The 17,829-nt window shown below is 26.8% G+C and overlaps 1 protein-coding gene across 3 annotated transcripts; it reads right to left on the bottom strand.

The window, feature by feature from the left end:
* Nucleotides 1–3,659: 3,659 nt before the first annotated feature.
* Nucleotides 3,660–16,936, bottom strand: LOC107449060 (caspase drICE). Of its 3 annotated transcripts, none has more exons than XM_043040711.2 (8): nucleotides 16,692–16,936; nucleotides 16,073–16,136; nucleotides 13,194–13,308; nucleotides 12,089–12,236; nucleotides 9,599–9,774; nucleotides 8,650–8,779; nucleotides 6,808–7,055; nucleotides 3,660–5,975 (listed from the first exon to the last, which is right to left on the bottom strand). In XM_043040711.2, exons 2-7 carry the CDS (start codon nucleotides 16,117–16,119, stop codon nucleotides 6,826–6,828), a joined length of 846 nt encoding a protein of 281 aa, XP_042896645.1. In that variant the 5' UTR covers nucleotides 16,120–16,136; nucleotides 16,692–16,936; the 3' UTR covers nucleotides 3,660–5,975; nucleotides 6,808–6,825. The 3 variants fall into 3 exon arrangements, with proteins under 3 accessions (XP_042896645.1, XP_042896643.1, XP_042896644.1); XM_043040709.2 differs by having other exon boundaries at nucleotides 16,632–16,746; XM_043040710.2 differs by having other exon boundaries at nucleotides 16,589–16,706.
* Nucleotides 16,937–17,829: the final 893 nt, after the last annotated feature.

The raw sequence follows: 17,829 nt of genomic DNA, 5'->3' as shown, positions 1-17,829 counted from the left end.
CCTCCGCAGAGGATCAAAATTGTGATGGCATGTCTTCGGATCATCCTCCGGGATGTTTCCCAGACCGTCGCCAATAGCCCATTGTGCAGCTCTAGTGCGACGTAAATTAACAACAACAACAACAGTTTTTTTGCATGAATGTTGACACTATATTAAAGAAAAATTTGGGGACCCTTACAAGTTAAAGATCAAATTAGTTTTTTTAAAAAAGGAAAGAAATTATAAATATTTATTTTTGGTATGTAATTTGAGGTTGAGATGCTCCCCTTCACAAGAACAAAGCCTTGGGCTCGTGTCCCGAATTTTTACCCGTAAACGCACTACGCATCTCCTATCGTCTTCGAGGAAGAAGACGATCGTCGAATGTATTTACTAAATACATTCTTCAGCAAAGAAATTGTCCCGCATTGGACTGATCGTTAAGACATGGTTCCCAGCAGATCACCGAAGTCAAGCATCACTGGCTGCGGTCAGTGTGCGGGTGGGTGACCACTTGGATCAGTCTGCGTTGGGACCAAGGGTGTGCGGTATTGATCCTCGTTAAACTGTTCTACCGTAAAGTGCTCGACTTCGCGTGCAGGTCGTCGGGCTACCAAAGCGAGGGTGCCAGCCGCTCTGCGGAGGATCAAAATTGCGATGGCATGCCTTCGGATCATCCCCAGGGATGCTTCCCAGACCGTCGCCAATAGCCCATTGTGCAGCTCTAGTGCGACGTAAATAAACAAATCAAATCATCAGCAAAGAAATTGGTGAAATGATATATAGTGTGCCAAAAGCCAAGAAGAAAATTTTAAAAAATGAACTGACCACCCTGAATAACTTTTGGTTTAATGATCATGTTTTATAATCTTCATGTTCATGTTAATCTTCAAGTTTTATAAGACTCCTTAGCGCCTTCTGACAACTCATTTTGTTGACACGACATTTTTTTTTCAAATTGGCTAATAGATGCATTTTCATAACTATTTTGCATTCACATATTACGGTGAATATATTCACATACTTCGAAGAATAATGTACTAAGTGGGTATGTGCCCTGTACATACGCTCGATTCCACCGTCTTTTTGCCAGCAAAAAGCCATTTGTTATATTTAAACACGTCTATGAAATAAACTTTATAAATAATATATATAAAAAAATTGGTTCTTGACAAAAATTTGATAGTGGAATATTTTTTCTTGAATTTTATACCTAAATTAGCTTCTTATTAAAATTAGCTCTTAATAAATTGATAACTTCTTATAAAATCGCATCATCGATAGATGTCGTAAAATATTGTAATCCGGATATCACAAATACCTTTGATATCCTTCGGCGTTCATCAAATATTAATCAGTATCTTATAATATCAGTTTTCTACTTAGGAACAAAAGGTTTTATACTTCATAATTGCTTTATTCACACATTTTTATTTTAACCTATATTTCTGGAGAAATTAATTTCTTTTATTAATTTATATATAAATATGTGTATAAAACTCTAAAGATCATTCGAATTTCTCAAAATAACAATAATAATAATAAAATCACCAATGTGTTTACAAAAAACTCCTAATAGAAATATAGCAATCGTTCTTTTTTCAATCGAAAAATACAATTTACACTTTCGCTTGGTTCTTATTTAACAGAAAAAAAAACACGTTTTTATCTATCTTCAAAGAATTAGTAAGAATACAACGCATTTTATAGGAATTGTTATCAGCTAAGTGGGAAATCTGGCAGTATAGACAATGCCGAAAATCGACTGGCTAAATATGACGTGATTAAGCATTTTACACATTGCCTATAGCATATAATGCCAAAGTATGAAATAATAAGTATGAATATGATCATAAATCATTAGTGTAAGTAATTTTTTGTGCAACATATAGGTTTGAATTTTATTTTTTCTTTAAGAAAGGCGCCAATTTTTAGTAATCGACATGCGACATTAATAATAACCACATTAACTGAGATAATAACTCAGCAGTGATCTGTTGACCATAAAATGATATTCCCTACACAGAGATTTTCTTAAGGTTAAGGGCAATTGTCAGGCATTCCTCACATTGATGTTCTTTTTTAAGAAAAAGGGTCATAAATGATAATTATTATACAAAACTTATGCTCAAAAGCGTGCACGTTTCTCACAATCTTACATTTTAGTGGCTGTTTCTAAAAATATACATCGTGAATGTTTCATTTTCACGAGACAAAAAATCTAAACAAGAAGAGAAATTATACTCATTGCAAAAGCTAGTTTATCTCGATACATACATATTCTAAACGGGAATAGTTATTCTAAGAAGCTTCAAATTTGAATTTATTTTATTTCTGTAAATGGCAAACGTATTAAAAATCCTCCTTTGAAATCTAGCAAATTTTAAAGCCAAGATAGACAGTTTAGAAGCAAAGAACTTCTACAAATTGGCATCTGAAACTGCTTGAGTTGCAGGTTTGTAAAACGAACTTCTAAGCTACCCCTTTATAAAGTCAAACTAGCTATATTTTCAATAAAAATTTGAGTTTCGACTTTAAAAGTTTGAAAATATTAATATAATAATAACGTTTTGAGAAACAATATAAAGTTCTTTCTTTTAAAAAAAAATAAAGAATGTTTATAGTAGCTATTTCTATCAAGAAAATATAACTTTCACAGAAATTAATTTTCGAATAGTCCATTGTAAGGTTAAGCATGTAGCCATCCATATTTCATAAACATACTAGAGATTTGACGGTTAATGCCAGAAAAATTTACTTTATGGTATGCAAAAGAAAAACAATATTTGCAGAGCTATTTAATTTTGTAGAAAAAATTTAAGTCTAAAAAATGAATGTTCTATGTTGCAAATTTAGTAAAATAAATTTCTACGATAAATATCGAATATGATAATGTCATGAGTATTATGGATAACAGTAATTATTAAAAACAATTTAATCATGAGTGTTGATAAATTTCATTCGAGTTTCATTAAAAAGTATCCCAAAATATCACTTCTTACTGATATATTGTGATATTAAAAACGTAACAATGCCCAGTATTAGTCTGTATTTAAATTTTAAACTATTATGTAGGCACCATTCTAAATTATCACTTCAGCTTTTCTTTCTCTTATTAAATAAGAAGAATATTTGATCAATAATTACGTGGTGATTATCTCCTTAAAATTTAGTAATAATCTTCTTAAAATTTAATAATAATCTACTTAAAATTTAATAATAAAATAATACCCAAGAGTAGAAATTTAAGAGAATAATTATTATGCTGACTTTTATTTCATATTTGGTTAGTAATTATCGATAGCATGCAACTAAAAATATCAAGAAATTTATAAATCAATAATAAATAACAAATATAAGGCTCAGAGTGTTTCAATATATCTATTTCAAACTCCATAGAACCATTACAATATAAGTATAAAAGGCATATTGCAAATTATCACAACAGCTTTTCTTTTTCTTATTAAATAAGAGGAATATTTGACCAATAATTAGATGGTGACAATCTTTTTAAAATTTTAATAATGATCTTTTAAAATAAGAAAATATCCAAGAGTAGAAATTTAAGAGAATAATTATTATGCTGACCTTTATTTCATATTTGTTTTGTAATAATCTATAGCATGCAACTGAAAATATCAAGAAATTTATTAAACAATAATAAATAACAAATATCAGACTCAGATTGTATCAATATGTTTATTTTGAACTCCATAGAACCATTACAATATCAATATAAAATTCATATTGATTTCTAACTCTGTACTTTACATTTACAATATCAGTATAAAAGGCATATTTATTCCTATTTCAGTACTTTTCATGACAATATCATTATAAAAAAAACATACTTTTTACAAGTGCATTCAAAATAGAGATCCTCAGAAATAATCTATACATTCTCATTACCCATCAAATGTATAAGTTATAAATGGCATTTTCAATATAAGGCAGAAGTATAAAAAAGTTTATGAAGTAGAAAGCCATTTTATAAAAATATATTCCATTCACTAAAAACTTGTAGAAAGCTAATGCAATACTGAGCAATTTTATGATTGGGTGGAAGTTATTTAACATACAACAGTTAAAAAAGAAGAGTAGATGTAAATTTCTTTAAATATCATGAAGACTTCAAAATTTAGAAACTCTAGGAGGTCAAACTCTTTTGGAAAGGTTAGGATCGACATTAAAGCGAAAAATTATAGTAATTTGCCAAATTCTACATAAAAAAATAAATAATAATAATCATAATTGGGGGAAAAAGTTTTTTTTGTTGCTAAACATCTATAAAATTCTTTTATTACTTCAATTGGTTTTAATTTAGTTGAATTCAATCTAATAATAATTGATGAATTTTTTTAATTTGTCGGAAATATTTGGGGTTTTTAATAATTAAAGTAGGCACATATTTGCTGTCTACATACCAGCAATGTCTATAGTTTATAAACATTTTATAATAAATTAAAATAAGCTTTATCAACATTTAGTTTGTTACATTAAAAGAAAAATTTTCTTCCAAATTTTGATTCATTTAAAATAATTTTGTATTAAATTTAGTAGCAATATAAAACAAAATACCCAGAAACATTAGGATTCTAGTATGATGGAACATTTATTTATTTAAAAATCTGACAAAAGGCTTGCAACAAAAAATAAATAATGATAAATACAGTTTAAAGATATATCTTTGAATTTCAGGTTTAAAGATTTATTAAACAAAGTACGAAGGAAACATTTATAGATATTTTATTTCAGGAATTAGTTTCTAAAATCTGGTTTAATTAATAAGAAAAACTTGAAGAAAACTGAGCAGATTATTACATATAATTAGCCAACCATTCATTAATTTAAATACACTTCTGTATTTGTAGTTTTACATGAAAAGCATGGTTTGTAAAACTGCTTCTATTCGTTTTTGCAAGCAACTCGAATAATTTAAAAAGGGGAGAAATTGGTAGGTTTAGCAATATCAAGTGAGCATTAATTATTTGTATTTTTTTTTAAACTTACAAAAAAAGCAAGGAGTGTAATGAAATTAATGAGTAATACTATCTTTATAATGATTGATTTCTAGAAAATCAGAATGATTTGATAGAAGAAAACAGTTTATTTTTTTTCATATTAAAGTTTCCTGATAAAAACTACGTAAATCTAGGTGCTAAAATTTTATAAATTACAAACCAATATATAAATTTATTAACTTTTTCCTAGATTTTAATTCCAAATTTACAAATAACAATAATGGTCTTATACAGCATAAGTTGGCCTTGTATAACATAAAAGAATATAAGAAAAATTACAGCATAAGAGAGAAAACTTTCTTTAAGTATTGCAATGATTTTTTTCAGTATTGCTTTATACTTTGATTATTTTATTTAACCTCATGGCAATCTTGTACACAGTTTTATTAAATAAAACTATGTTTGTTAGGAAAATGATTCTGTTAAACTCTCTGGGTTTTGATATAATTTTTGCTTTAAATTGTTGTAGTCAAATTGAGAGTATTCAGTTTGTTAACATATTTATTGCTCTAATATTAAGTATAATACAAACAAAAACAAAAAAACATACCAAAAATGAAGATCATAGCAAACAAGATATACATCTTTCGTACTAATATAAAACAAATATAAATAAAATTGAAAAAACAAGACTGCAGAGTAAAATATATTAAACAAAATGGTTGTTTCTACAAATTTTGTACTCAAAATTATTCATCAACCATTGAATCAATTGCTTCAAAAACAAATGAGAAGATAAGATAACTTGACAGTTATTTAAAATAACTAAAGTATAAAAATCATAATATAGAAAAATAGTTTTTCGATAAAGTAAATTTCATGATTATAACTTTATAATCAATTCACAAAATAATACTAATTTTAAATTAAAAAAAAATCATATGTTTACAGTGTCAGTATGATGAAAATATAATAATATAAAGTACAATTACAAATAACATAGTTGATGGACAATACATAGTGTAGCAAAAGCACCTGTAAAATAAAATAAAATTTTAATAAAAATATAATTTTTAACAGTCTATGCTTTATTTATACTTATGCTGATATTTATAGCTTTAAAATAAAAATGTACATGAAAAGATATAAAAACTCGATAAAATAAAACTGTTGAGATGCTTTAAGTTTTACAAGTTTCAAATAGAAACAAAATATTTAAATAGGTTTCAAACTTAAATAAAACTTTTAAGTACTATAATCTGAAATCAATTTTAACTTTCACAAAATGTTTTGATATTTGAACCTAAAACTTTTTGATATAAAACTTTTAAAATTTATGAATAAAAATTTTCAAGATAATTTATTAGCTCTGATTTATGAATTGAAAGATGAGTAATTTTTATTAATCCTCGAATGCTTGGAAGATTACTAACATAATTTAATCAAATTAGATACTTAAATTAAATAATGTTCCAATACAATGAGTAATCTAATATTCATATAATAACATTCAGAAAAAGAAGAAAAAAAAGCTTCTATATATTTATTTCAACAAAAACTGATGCTAGAATTTAATTTTAAAAAAAAACTTGGTCAAATTTTACAAAACAATATCTTTTTAAAGTTTGAGCATGAAATAATTTAATAAAAAAAAACTTTAAATTGAAAATAAATGCAAAATAGCAATAAATTCAGAATCTAGAAGTTGACTCTTTTACAGCATTTTCATTGAAATTAAGCACAGAAAATTACAGTAAGTAATTATTTTTTTAAAAAAGTAACCTTATCACCACTCATACATGTATTTATTACTTTAAAATTGTCTTAAAATTATACCAAAAAGGAAATATTAAGAATAAAAACTTACTAGGCACTTTGATGAAATTTAAAAGAACTTTATCATTCGAGTTAGAGTAGAATTAACGGAGGGTATTTGCTTTTTCAGATGCATACTAGGCTCATGTGGAGTGTAACTTTCATAACTGAAAGCTACTTTATAGTTTACTATGGTTAAAATCGACAACAAATCTAAGTCTTTAATGTTTTCTTGAATGGCTTCACATAATGCTTGTATAAACCAAGATCCATGGGTAGTATTCCTCCATGAGTAGAATCCTATAATATACAAATGCATTACTATAAAAAAATCATATCAAAACTTAATCAGTCATCAGATTTTATTTAATTGTAAAATATAAACAAAAACCTAAGAAAAGCATAAAGAAGATATGGTTATTTATTAGCAATTAATTTTAAGGCAGTACAACATATTTGTTTTGTACAAATTCACCTTTGTTGTTTATTTTTTTATTTTTATTGCAAAAGCACTTGACTTTACATCATTGGCTCTTGGCATTACATCATGCATCGAAGATGCATGAGATTGGAGCACATAAAACAAAAACTGAACCATTGAACAATACAAGAACATTGTTGTTTCTTATAAATCAATATATATTTCACTAGCAAACATTAGAATAATTATTAGTAGTAATATTTATTTTAATTTTATTTTAAAGTATTTCCTTCTACTAGAAAAAACTTGTAGAAAATACAACTAAAGTATTTTCTACTGCGAAAGATTTTTTTTTAACTGTTATTTTATAGCTGGTGTAAGATCAAAATTGCATCATAAATCATAATGGCTCAATCATAACAGCTCTTTTTTATTCTAAAAATAAAATTTTTATGTAAATAAATCAAGAAGCAACTGTTGGAATATTTTTTAAAAGATGTAAGCTATTTGGTTTTTGTCTCTAACTAATAGCAAACTTTAAAATGACTGAAGGGTTTGGTATAATATAAAGAGAAACCACAAAATTTTTTAAGGTGACATTTTCACATTAAACTATTCCTTAGTTTAGTTTCCAGATAAGAACTTTTTAAGTTTTGAGAATTTTCATTAAATAACTGCATAATATATTGCCAATTACACATTACCTATAAAAAATTTTTGGTGATTTCTTACCATGAATGTTCTCCTGAACAATTTGAAAATGTCGCTTCAGGTGTCATTGGCTAAAAAACATTCCTTAAAACGTCATTTAGAATTTTAAAGTGATACTATACTACAAAATGCTAAGAATTTATTTTGGAACAGTTGCTTTTTGGAGATGTATTAGTCTATGTGAGCTCCATAAATGTAACAACGATTTTCCATGTGTAGACTACAAGGTGTTGCAAGATTAATTTTAGTCAAAGAGAATAAAATATTCTAGGTTAATGCATAGAAAGATCATTACTTCACCTTGTTTACACAACAAATGCAATCTGGAATCAAAAGTATATGTATAGTGCATAATCAACTCATGTTTATAGTTGTTTTATTTTATTACATAATGGTAATTTTAAATTAAGAAAAGAAATTCAAACTGAATGAATAAATGCTTCATTTCAAAAAAGTAAGATACACAATTTATGTAATAAGTGCTTGTTGGTGTAAGATAAAACCTGAGGACATGATTTTATTATTATTTCACTTTTTTCATTCCCATTTCAAAAGTAGCTGTCCTTTACTTTCTTTCAAAAAAGTAAGATACATAGTTTATGTAATAAGTGCTTGTTGGTGTAAGATAAAACCTGAGGACATGATTTTATTATTATTTTACTTTTTTCATTCCCATTTCAAAAGTAGCTGTCCTTTACTTTCTTTCTAAGTGCATTAAATATAAACAAGAAAGAATCATGTAGATAAGAGTATAAAATTTACCTGGAACAGTTGAGTAAACTATCAAAAAATCTGCACAAACAGGAATTTTTAATTCTTTACTATCATTAGAATCAGTAGTTTCACGACATTCAACTGTAACCCCACAATCAAGCTGATCACCTTGGCAAGCCTGAAAAAGGAGATAAACTTAAAAAAGGAGTTAATAATACAAAATATAGTTTAAAGAATGATAAGATTGGTTTTATTATCAAGGCCAAAAAGCAATATTATAAAGGTTGACCTGCAATCTTTTAAAAATAAATACTTGTTTTTTTAAGTAAATTTATTGACTGTACGTTTAATATATAAAAATACAGGCATGGATTTATTGTTCTTATTCTATTTAAAATAGTTTACAAAATAAATTCTACGCAATTATTTGCATATAGGGTTAGTGACTAAAATTTTTCTCTCAAGATATTTGCTCACAGTGAGTTCGATAACTCTATCAACTTTATTCAATTTATTTAAAATTGTAATAACCTGTGTAAACAATTGCTGCAAGCATGCAATTTTTAAAACAATGATCTGTAAACAAAATGACAGTGCATAGAACCAATATTATGCAAAAAGTTATAGTTTAATAATTAAACAATAAAAAGCTACAAAAAAAAGCTAATGACCAATGAACATTATTAAGAATGAAACTGGAGGAAAATTATATAAATTAATGTGCATGAAAAAATAATATTTTGAGAAAACATTTTTCACACATGCAGATTCTTTAAAACATTTAAACACTGATAAAGTATTCTAAACTCATATTCAACATTAAAACAGGCAACATTTTATTTTTTGCATGGTATGCAAACATTTTAATTTTAGAAATAAAACAAAACAATGTAACAACAAAATTTAAATATTATAAAGAGTAATACAGAAAACTATTTATATGAATCTTTAAAATCATAAATTAGGATATAAAAATGTTTTAAATTGAAAAAATTACCTGTATGAAAAATATCTTCGGTTTGCCAGCTAATGAAGGGCAATTATCACCTCGGAAAGGAGTAAAGACAGTGTCAGTTGTGTACTTTCCATCTGCAGCATATAAAACTCCTTGCTCACCATGGCTTAATATACAACAAACAAAGGCACTGTTCTCTCCATGTTCTTCTTTACTGGCTAAAAAAGAACATAAAAAGTTTCAGCACTTAGTTGTTCTAAAGCTCAAATCAAACATTTTAAATAGTAATTTTTTTCTAAACAAAAGTGTTATGACATATCATACAGCAAAGAAGCATAGTTAAGTATAAGTTGCAAGGTTTAACTAAAATTTTGTGAGTTAGCACCTATAATAATTTTGTATTTTGCTGTTTATAGATATTCACATTAAAAAAAAGATTAGTTTTTCTAAATTGATTATTCCCATCATATCTTTGATCTAGATATACTAGAAATTAGAACGAAATTTAAATACAAAATAGTATAACTTCATTAATTGTGCTTTAGCGTTCATGAGAATGTATTCAGCTATAAAGTTCTATTATATTCAAACTTGAAAGAAGAAAAAAGTTTTGCTTTCTGAAATTTTTTTAATGTTTTTTCCAAGTGGAAAAAACTATTTACACTAATGTATGTGAAAATTGCAACACTTCAAGGGAAACATCAGAAATTGATAAAAATTTAATTCACATATTACTGATAGCCGTAAAAATATGCATGTGAAATAGTGGTACACATGTATTCGCTTTGTAATGCTAATCATTTGAATGTCTTACCTCACTTTACATTTGGTTCAATTGGCATAATTCTTTCAGTGCTGCAATGTTCACAAATATGAGTGTATATAATTGAAATTGAACATTTTAAATATTTAATGAAATTATTCTAAGCAAATATTTGTATTTTGAATGTTAAAAATGAATATTAATTTTCTATGATAATTGCTTTGGAGAAAATAGATTATTATTATTTCTTAGAAAAATCTACTAAAGAAAAAAATGAATTTAATGAAATAAAACATATGTAAGTTACAGTAAAATCTAATGAATCAGGACAAAATTTTATAGTCCATAGAAACCTTCATGTTTAACAGAATGTGGAGGAAAAAAGCACCTATAAAATAATACATATTATATTTAATAGTATCAATAAAATTTTTATACTTTATTTTTGAATATTAAAATTAAATAAATAGTTCTATAATGATCCAACTACTTTCATGAAAAATATTTTTCAGAAATGCTAAACTATTTCATAAAGTTCACTACAAGTTGAATTTACAATACTAATTTGGAACAAGCAATAAATTTACTAATAAACTTAAAACAATGAAATATAAGTAATAAAACTAAACTAAACTAAACTCAGCGGCGCAATATTCCATAGAGGGCCAGGGTCTACTGTGCCCATCTCAGTTTTCTTGACCTTTGGGCTCTGGTGCTAAATATAAATAATATAATATATAAATATTTTTTAGAATAACTAATATGCTATGAGATTAAAAATATTTTACTATAACTTAATAAATTAAATAAAATTAAGAGCTGATATGCCTAATAGTTTTAACTACCATGTCTTTTATAAATCACAACGTTTTTAAATGATCATATTTTTAAGTTATATCTGAAAATAGAGCAGAGTTATGTTGACAGTTTGGGGAAGGAAAAAAAATATTAATATAGAAATAAAATTATGTTTAAATATAACATTTTTCTTCCTAAATGAAAAATAAATTTAAACAATTTCAGTATATATTAATGATTTTTATATTCACTACATGTTAATGAATTGTGGAAGGAAGGAATCAATTAAAAAAAAAAACTATGTAAATTAAAAAGAAATCATTACATTACAATAAAAAATGCTTAGGAAAAATATTAAACAACTTAAATAATAATTTCAAGTTAAAACGGATGAAATGCAAAGTAAAATAAAATCAATCTATAAAAAAGGTATAAGAAAATAATTATTTAACAAAAATTAAACAAACCATCTAAATAAATTTAAGAAGAAAAAAAAGATGTTTTTTTTCCATAGACTATTTTTTTAAATTTCTAAAAAATTAGATTAAGATATGATAAGATTTTTTAAACTATAAGATAGACTTATTTTTATAAGCATTTTTTTATACAAATATTAATAAAAATAAGATAGACTATTTTTTTAAATTTCTAAAAAATTAGATTAAGATATGATAAGATTTTTTAAACTATATAAACTTATTTTTAATAAAAATATTAATAAAAATAAGATGGACTACTTTAAAAAAAAAATTATATTGAATGAAATTTTTGAGTTCAATATACGCAATTTAATTAAAGAAAGATGCTCAGAATCGCATTTTTATTAATACATCAAAAACTTTTTGTAAAGTTTCATTCACTAAGTGTTAATAAATAAATTGATAAAAACATTTCAAATTCAAAATATGAGAATTACTTATAATTCCATACGTTTGCAAATAAGTAAAATGAAAAATAACAAATAAAAATACCCTTTTTAATTTCTTTCTTAACTTCTTCCACTTTCAAATCTGTAAACAATGACACATCAAATTGAAGTTCTCTGAACTTGCAGTATAACCTAGCTGCATCTGCATCAGTTCCATTTCTTGTATTTAAACCAGTGTGCTTTTTAAATTCCTACAAAATATTTCCAAAAAATAGATTTTAACCAAGCAGTTTTAAGCTAGTTTAAATTTTGAAGCAATTAAATATAAAAGAAAATCATATTGGTTCAAGAAATGATTTATTAGTTGTTCCAGAATTCTTTTTTTCGAATTTGCACCTTAAATAGTCTAACTCCTAGAAAATTTTAGAAAAAAATAATAATCTGAAGGCAAATACTATTTTCTTTCAACGGGTTTAGCATCAATACTTGAACACAATCAAAAAGATAATATTTTATCATATATATATATGTCATTAGTAGGTTGATATTGTAAATATTTTTAAAAAATAATTCATAATCCTAAAAAATTTCTTTTGATTACTTCATTCACTTTGAATGAAAATATATTTCTTTTATATATTTTAATAAATTGAAGAGTTCAATCATATTCATCAGTTTAAACAAACAGAATTTCTTATATTGTCCTAAAAATAAATAAAATAAAATACTAATACATTTACAATTAATATTAAATGTAAAATTTTTTTTTCAGCGGTTGCTTTTTGGAGCTAGGTGTAATAATTTAAATATAAAGTAAGAAGAAGTTTCGTTTAACTTATTTGTGTTTTTAATTTACCTAATTTTGATAGTTTCACATTATAAAACAGTCACCATGTTACAGAAATTATAGTGTAAAATCACAAAAATGCATCAATAGTAAAATAAGATTCAAAGTAGAAGGAGAAGGCTCAGATCAAGCAGAATAAGTTTTAAATTCGAATGAGGATAAGATTTGCAGCAAAAGGTAAGATATGCAGAAAAAAATTTAAAGTATGCCATATTATTTTTAGACAAAAAATGACAATACAAAAATGAGAAAAACTTAAAGCAAAATATACTATCAAAACTATGAAAAGCAAGATATACTAATCAAAATATAACATAAAGAATTTAAAAACAAAACAATTATTAAAGTAGAGAACACCAACTTTATGATTAAAAATCAAGCATCTTCCTCGCTTAGGATAATTCAGAGAATAAACTTTATCTTTAGCAGAACCAGATATAACAGTAGTAGGAGGAGCATCAGAGATTCTCAAGGCACTAAAAATTAACACATTTTAATTCTTTAAGAATTTTTTTTTTTAAATGTTCCCTTACAATAATTTTTAATTCTGATATAATAATATAGTATGAAGTTACATACAAGTATTCAATATTTCATTTCTGTAAGTGATAATGAAAGCATATTTTATATATTTCATTCAACAATTGTTTTAATAATTTTTCAAAATTGTAATGAATATAAATTCTATTACAAAAAAAAAAAGAGCAGCTGCTAAAATCAGCTCTAAAAAACTCGACACAGATTTAAGGTCTGCCAGAAGATTTTATTTTCGTCTTTTTGCTTCAGAGCTATGTTTTAAAAACAGTGGGATATATCTTTGCATAAAAATGAATATTGGAAAATAATTGTTTATAGTTCCTATGTGTCAAATATTTATATATATATATATATATATATATATATAAAACTATATAAAATGGCTTTTGTGTAAAATGCTTAGAATGAACCATATTATTTTTTTGAGATGAATAGATACACAATATACTAGACAAGAAGTCTTAAAAATAAAAGCATACACTCAAATAAGAGATAAATCACAATAAAGCATCTTTAGCAATATAACTGGGCTAACAAATATAAAATTAATACAGTTGACTCGCGTTATAACGACCCCATCGGGACTGCCCCANCGTGTCCAAATGTTAATAAAGTGTCGTGGAGATCATATTATGTACTAAAAATTTTTGAGTTTGTATAAATTTAAATAAAATAGCATTTTCTCTTAGTTTTCTGAATTTATTGAGTTTGTTTCAATTAATTTGCACAAGGGTGTACATTAATAAAACATAATGACATTCTAACAATTGAATTACAACTGTTAACAATTAAGAATTTTATTTTAAAGTACATATTAAAAAACATAGTATGACAAGAAAAATCTAGTTTCTAATGAAATAGTTTTTTGATGTACATAATTTGCGGTATATATAACGAATTTTTTTTATGTACATAATCTGCAGTATTATAAAGAAGAGTAAACCGAGGAACATAAACGAGGCTTCATTAGACGAAGACATTAATTTGCAGAAGTTACACGTTAACGGGACTGAACGGAGTTGTGCTTGTTCAAGGTCAACCATTCAACCCCAGTTTCCAATAGGAAGTTAGAAAAGAGCTGTGTTCAAATTCAGAGAGGGTCGTTATATTAAGAGTTGACCTTTTTTACGGTCGTTATAGCAAGAGTAAAATAACGTTATCTTTTATGGATGTGAATTGGGACTCCTTCACAGGGTCGTTATATCATGTTGGTCGCTCTATCATAGGGTCGTTATAACACGAGTCGACTGTAACTGGAAGGAATACTTTGACAGGGAATCAAGTAAAAATGCAAACTAGCATACAAAGACTACAAGTCAGATTTCAGAGCTTTTCACATTTTTAATGTAAGTTGTTGGAAGGGGTAGAATAATTAAAGAAATAAATAATAAAATTCAAATTTGATGCTTTTTAAATTCCCAATAATCTGGAACTAAAACTGATTAAAGTAATATATATATATATATAACAAAATAAAACAATAAGTTTCATTTATTGCGCATAAGTTGCAAGTAAACAGAGCTCATTAGATAAGTTCAAAATGAAGATAAAACAAAGGTAAATTATAGACATATGAAAAAGGTTGGGAGGGATAATTAAAAAAAAAAATATATATATATATATACAGTAGGGAACCGATTATCCAGAGAGATCGGGACCATCACTATTCCGGATATAACTGATTTTTCCAGATTTCTGAATCGCTACAAAAAGCCTTTTTTTTTATTGTTAAACCCAACTTAAAAAAATTATATTTAGAAATAATCTTAAAAAGAAGAAAAAAGGTTGAAGTATTACACTAATGATTATTTCCAAAATGATGGTAAGGTAAACATCTTTCAAAAAGGAAAGAAAATCCTAAAATTTTATGAGGAAAACATAATTTCTTTTTTTTAAAAATGGCGGGGAAATTTATCGAATTTCGTTCCGGTTTTTTGGTTTTCTGATTTCCGGATAACGGGTTCTGTACTGTATATATATTTTTTGTTGAAAAGGGGGATAAAGGAATAATGTCATAGCAATGTAATTGAAATATGTAACATAATTTACAAAATCAGATTTCTGTTGCAACTAGAAAAACAACAATGGTGCAAAGATATTTTAAGAATGTAACGCACCATCATTTATGTTAACCGTATTAACAAGGCTTATTAATTCTAAAATAAGAAATTAAAAGTAGCAATCAAACTGATTAAAGTAAATATAATAACTATTATATGACTTTTTAGAATTACTTATAATTGCCATATTCAGCAAATGCAGTTATAGGTCTTTTAATTGTTTCATTTTTCATAAACCTATTTTAATGCTAACATGGGTGAATATTTAATATAATGGGAAAACATTTAATATTGTGAAAATAAGTTTTGGTGTCATTTACACTTAATCCACTTTTCGGTGACTTTATTTTCTAAAAAACTAGCCGTTAAGAATGTAACACATTGCGTTACATCTGCCAACACTCAATTTGTAATTTAAAAAAAAAAGACTTTTTAAATGATTGAAAGTCACTAAAAAATGGAGTAAGTGCAAATGACACCAAGACTTATTTTAACAATAAGTATTACAAATGATTGATTATTTTTAACACTGAATTATAAACTTTTAAAGTCTTGAGGTATGGCAGATATAATTGGTGGAATTATCCATAAGTAAATGGCTACGGCTTTTGATGCAACAGTTTAACTCATGTAAAATACTTACTCAAACAATCCTCTAGCATCTGGTTCGTCGGATTTCACTGATTCCATTTTTTCATAAATTTCACCTGAAAAAAGAAATTATGACAACCTTACTTCTTTAAAATGCACGTACAAATAATATTTTATTCCCAGAAAAAAATATTGAAAACAAATAAAATTTTTGGGATACAAATAAAAAATGACAGTTCGTAATTAAAGCAGCTATTATATGACTTATGTTTAATCGTATGATGTCATTGTGATAAAAATGTTTCACTTGACAACGTACGATGGCTGTTGTTTTAATGAGAACACATTTTATCACAAACATAAACTGCGTTTTATTAAATGCGATAAGATATGCTAAAAAAAGTTATGACAAAAGAAATGAAGTATAGAAGATAAGTTGCTATAATTTCACTGTACGATTTAATAACAGATTTGCGACAGCATGACATTTATTTAAAATATCTAAAAAGAGAAGAAAAAAAACACAAAAATCTAGCAAATATTAAAATGCTGTTTAAATAATAATTACAAAGTTAGTTTTGCTTATGAGTTTTATGTACGGAATAAAATACCCATTGTTCTCTTCTTGTTTACAAACAATGAAACGATTAGGCGCTCATTTCATTACTCACCGATGAGATCAGTGCAAGAAACGTGTGGTGGTTTTGCCACTGACGCTCCATGGTAACGAGAAAAATGACAACAAATTTTTGATGCTTTTTTTTTCTTTTCTCATTTCCCCCCCTCAAAAATGATATTCTCCTGTTTAGAGCTAACAGGTAGATGTATCAACAGCTTTAAATTTTTCTACTATTGTTAACTTTGAATATGAAGTTGTTCAAATGTAGTAGTATTTTATTTACGTCGCACTGGTCCTGCACAGCGGGCTATTCGCCACGGTTTAGGAGTCCCGCAGTGGACTGTTAAGGCACGGTTCCCAGCAGATCACCGAAGTCAAGCACCACTGGCTGCAGTCAGTGTGCTGGTGGGTGACCAATTGGATCTGTCTACGTAGGAACCGAAGATGTGCGGTATTGGTCCTCGAGCTGTTCGACCTTGAAGTGCTCGACTTCGCGTGCTGGTCGTCGGGCTACCGAAGCGGAGTTGCCCTCCTCTCTGCAGAGAATCAAAATTGTGATGGCATGTCTTCGGATCATGCTCAGGGAAGTTTCCCAGACAGTCGCCAATAGCCCATTGCACTGCTCTAGTGCGACGTAAATGAGCAACAACAACGACAGCAGTCACGGCTTAGGAAGCATTCGAAGACATGTCAATCATGTCATCACAGTTTTGATCATCTGCAGAGGGGATGGCTGGCTCCTCCGCTTTTGGTAGCCGACGCCTTTGCGCAAGAAGTCGAGTCTTTTACGGTAGAACAGTTTAACGAGGACTGATACTGCACATCCTCGGTCTCTTTGCAGACTGATCAAAATTGTCACCCACCATTGCACTGAACGTAGCCAGTGGTGTTTTACTTCAATGATATACAGGGAACTGATCAGTCCTCTGTGGAACAGTGAGGTAGTTACATCATATGGGCAAAGAAAAAAAAGATAAAAAAGCACAATCATTTCAATATTCGATAAATAATGGAATTTATTTTAAACAATGAAATATATTTAATAAGATTTAGGAAACTAACAGAATTATTAAGCAACTTGTTATTTCTTATGATAATACATACGTAAAAGGAATATTTAAAATAATATATTATAGGCAAAAAGGTTACTTAAAAACAATATACTGCTTCCCAATATATAAATATATTCA

Source organism: Parasteatoda tepidariorum, chromosome 8 (genome assembly GCF_043381705.1).
Source record: "Parasteatoda tepidariorum isolate YZ-2023 chromosome 8, CAS_Ptep_4.0, whole genome shotgun sequence".
NCBI lineage: Eukaryota > Metazoa > Arthropoda > Arachnida > Araneae > Theridiidae > Parasteatoda > Parasteatoda tepidariorum.
The sequence above is the reverse complement of the archived record's forward strand: the minus strand, read 5'-3'. Positions and strand labels throughout refer to the sequence as shown.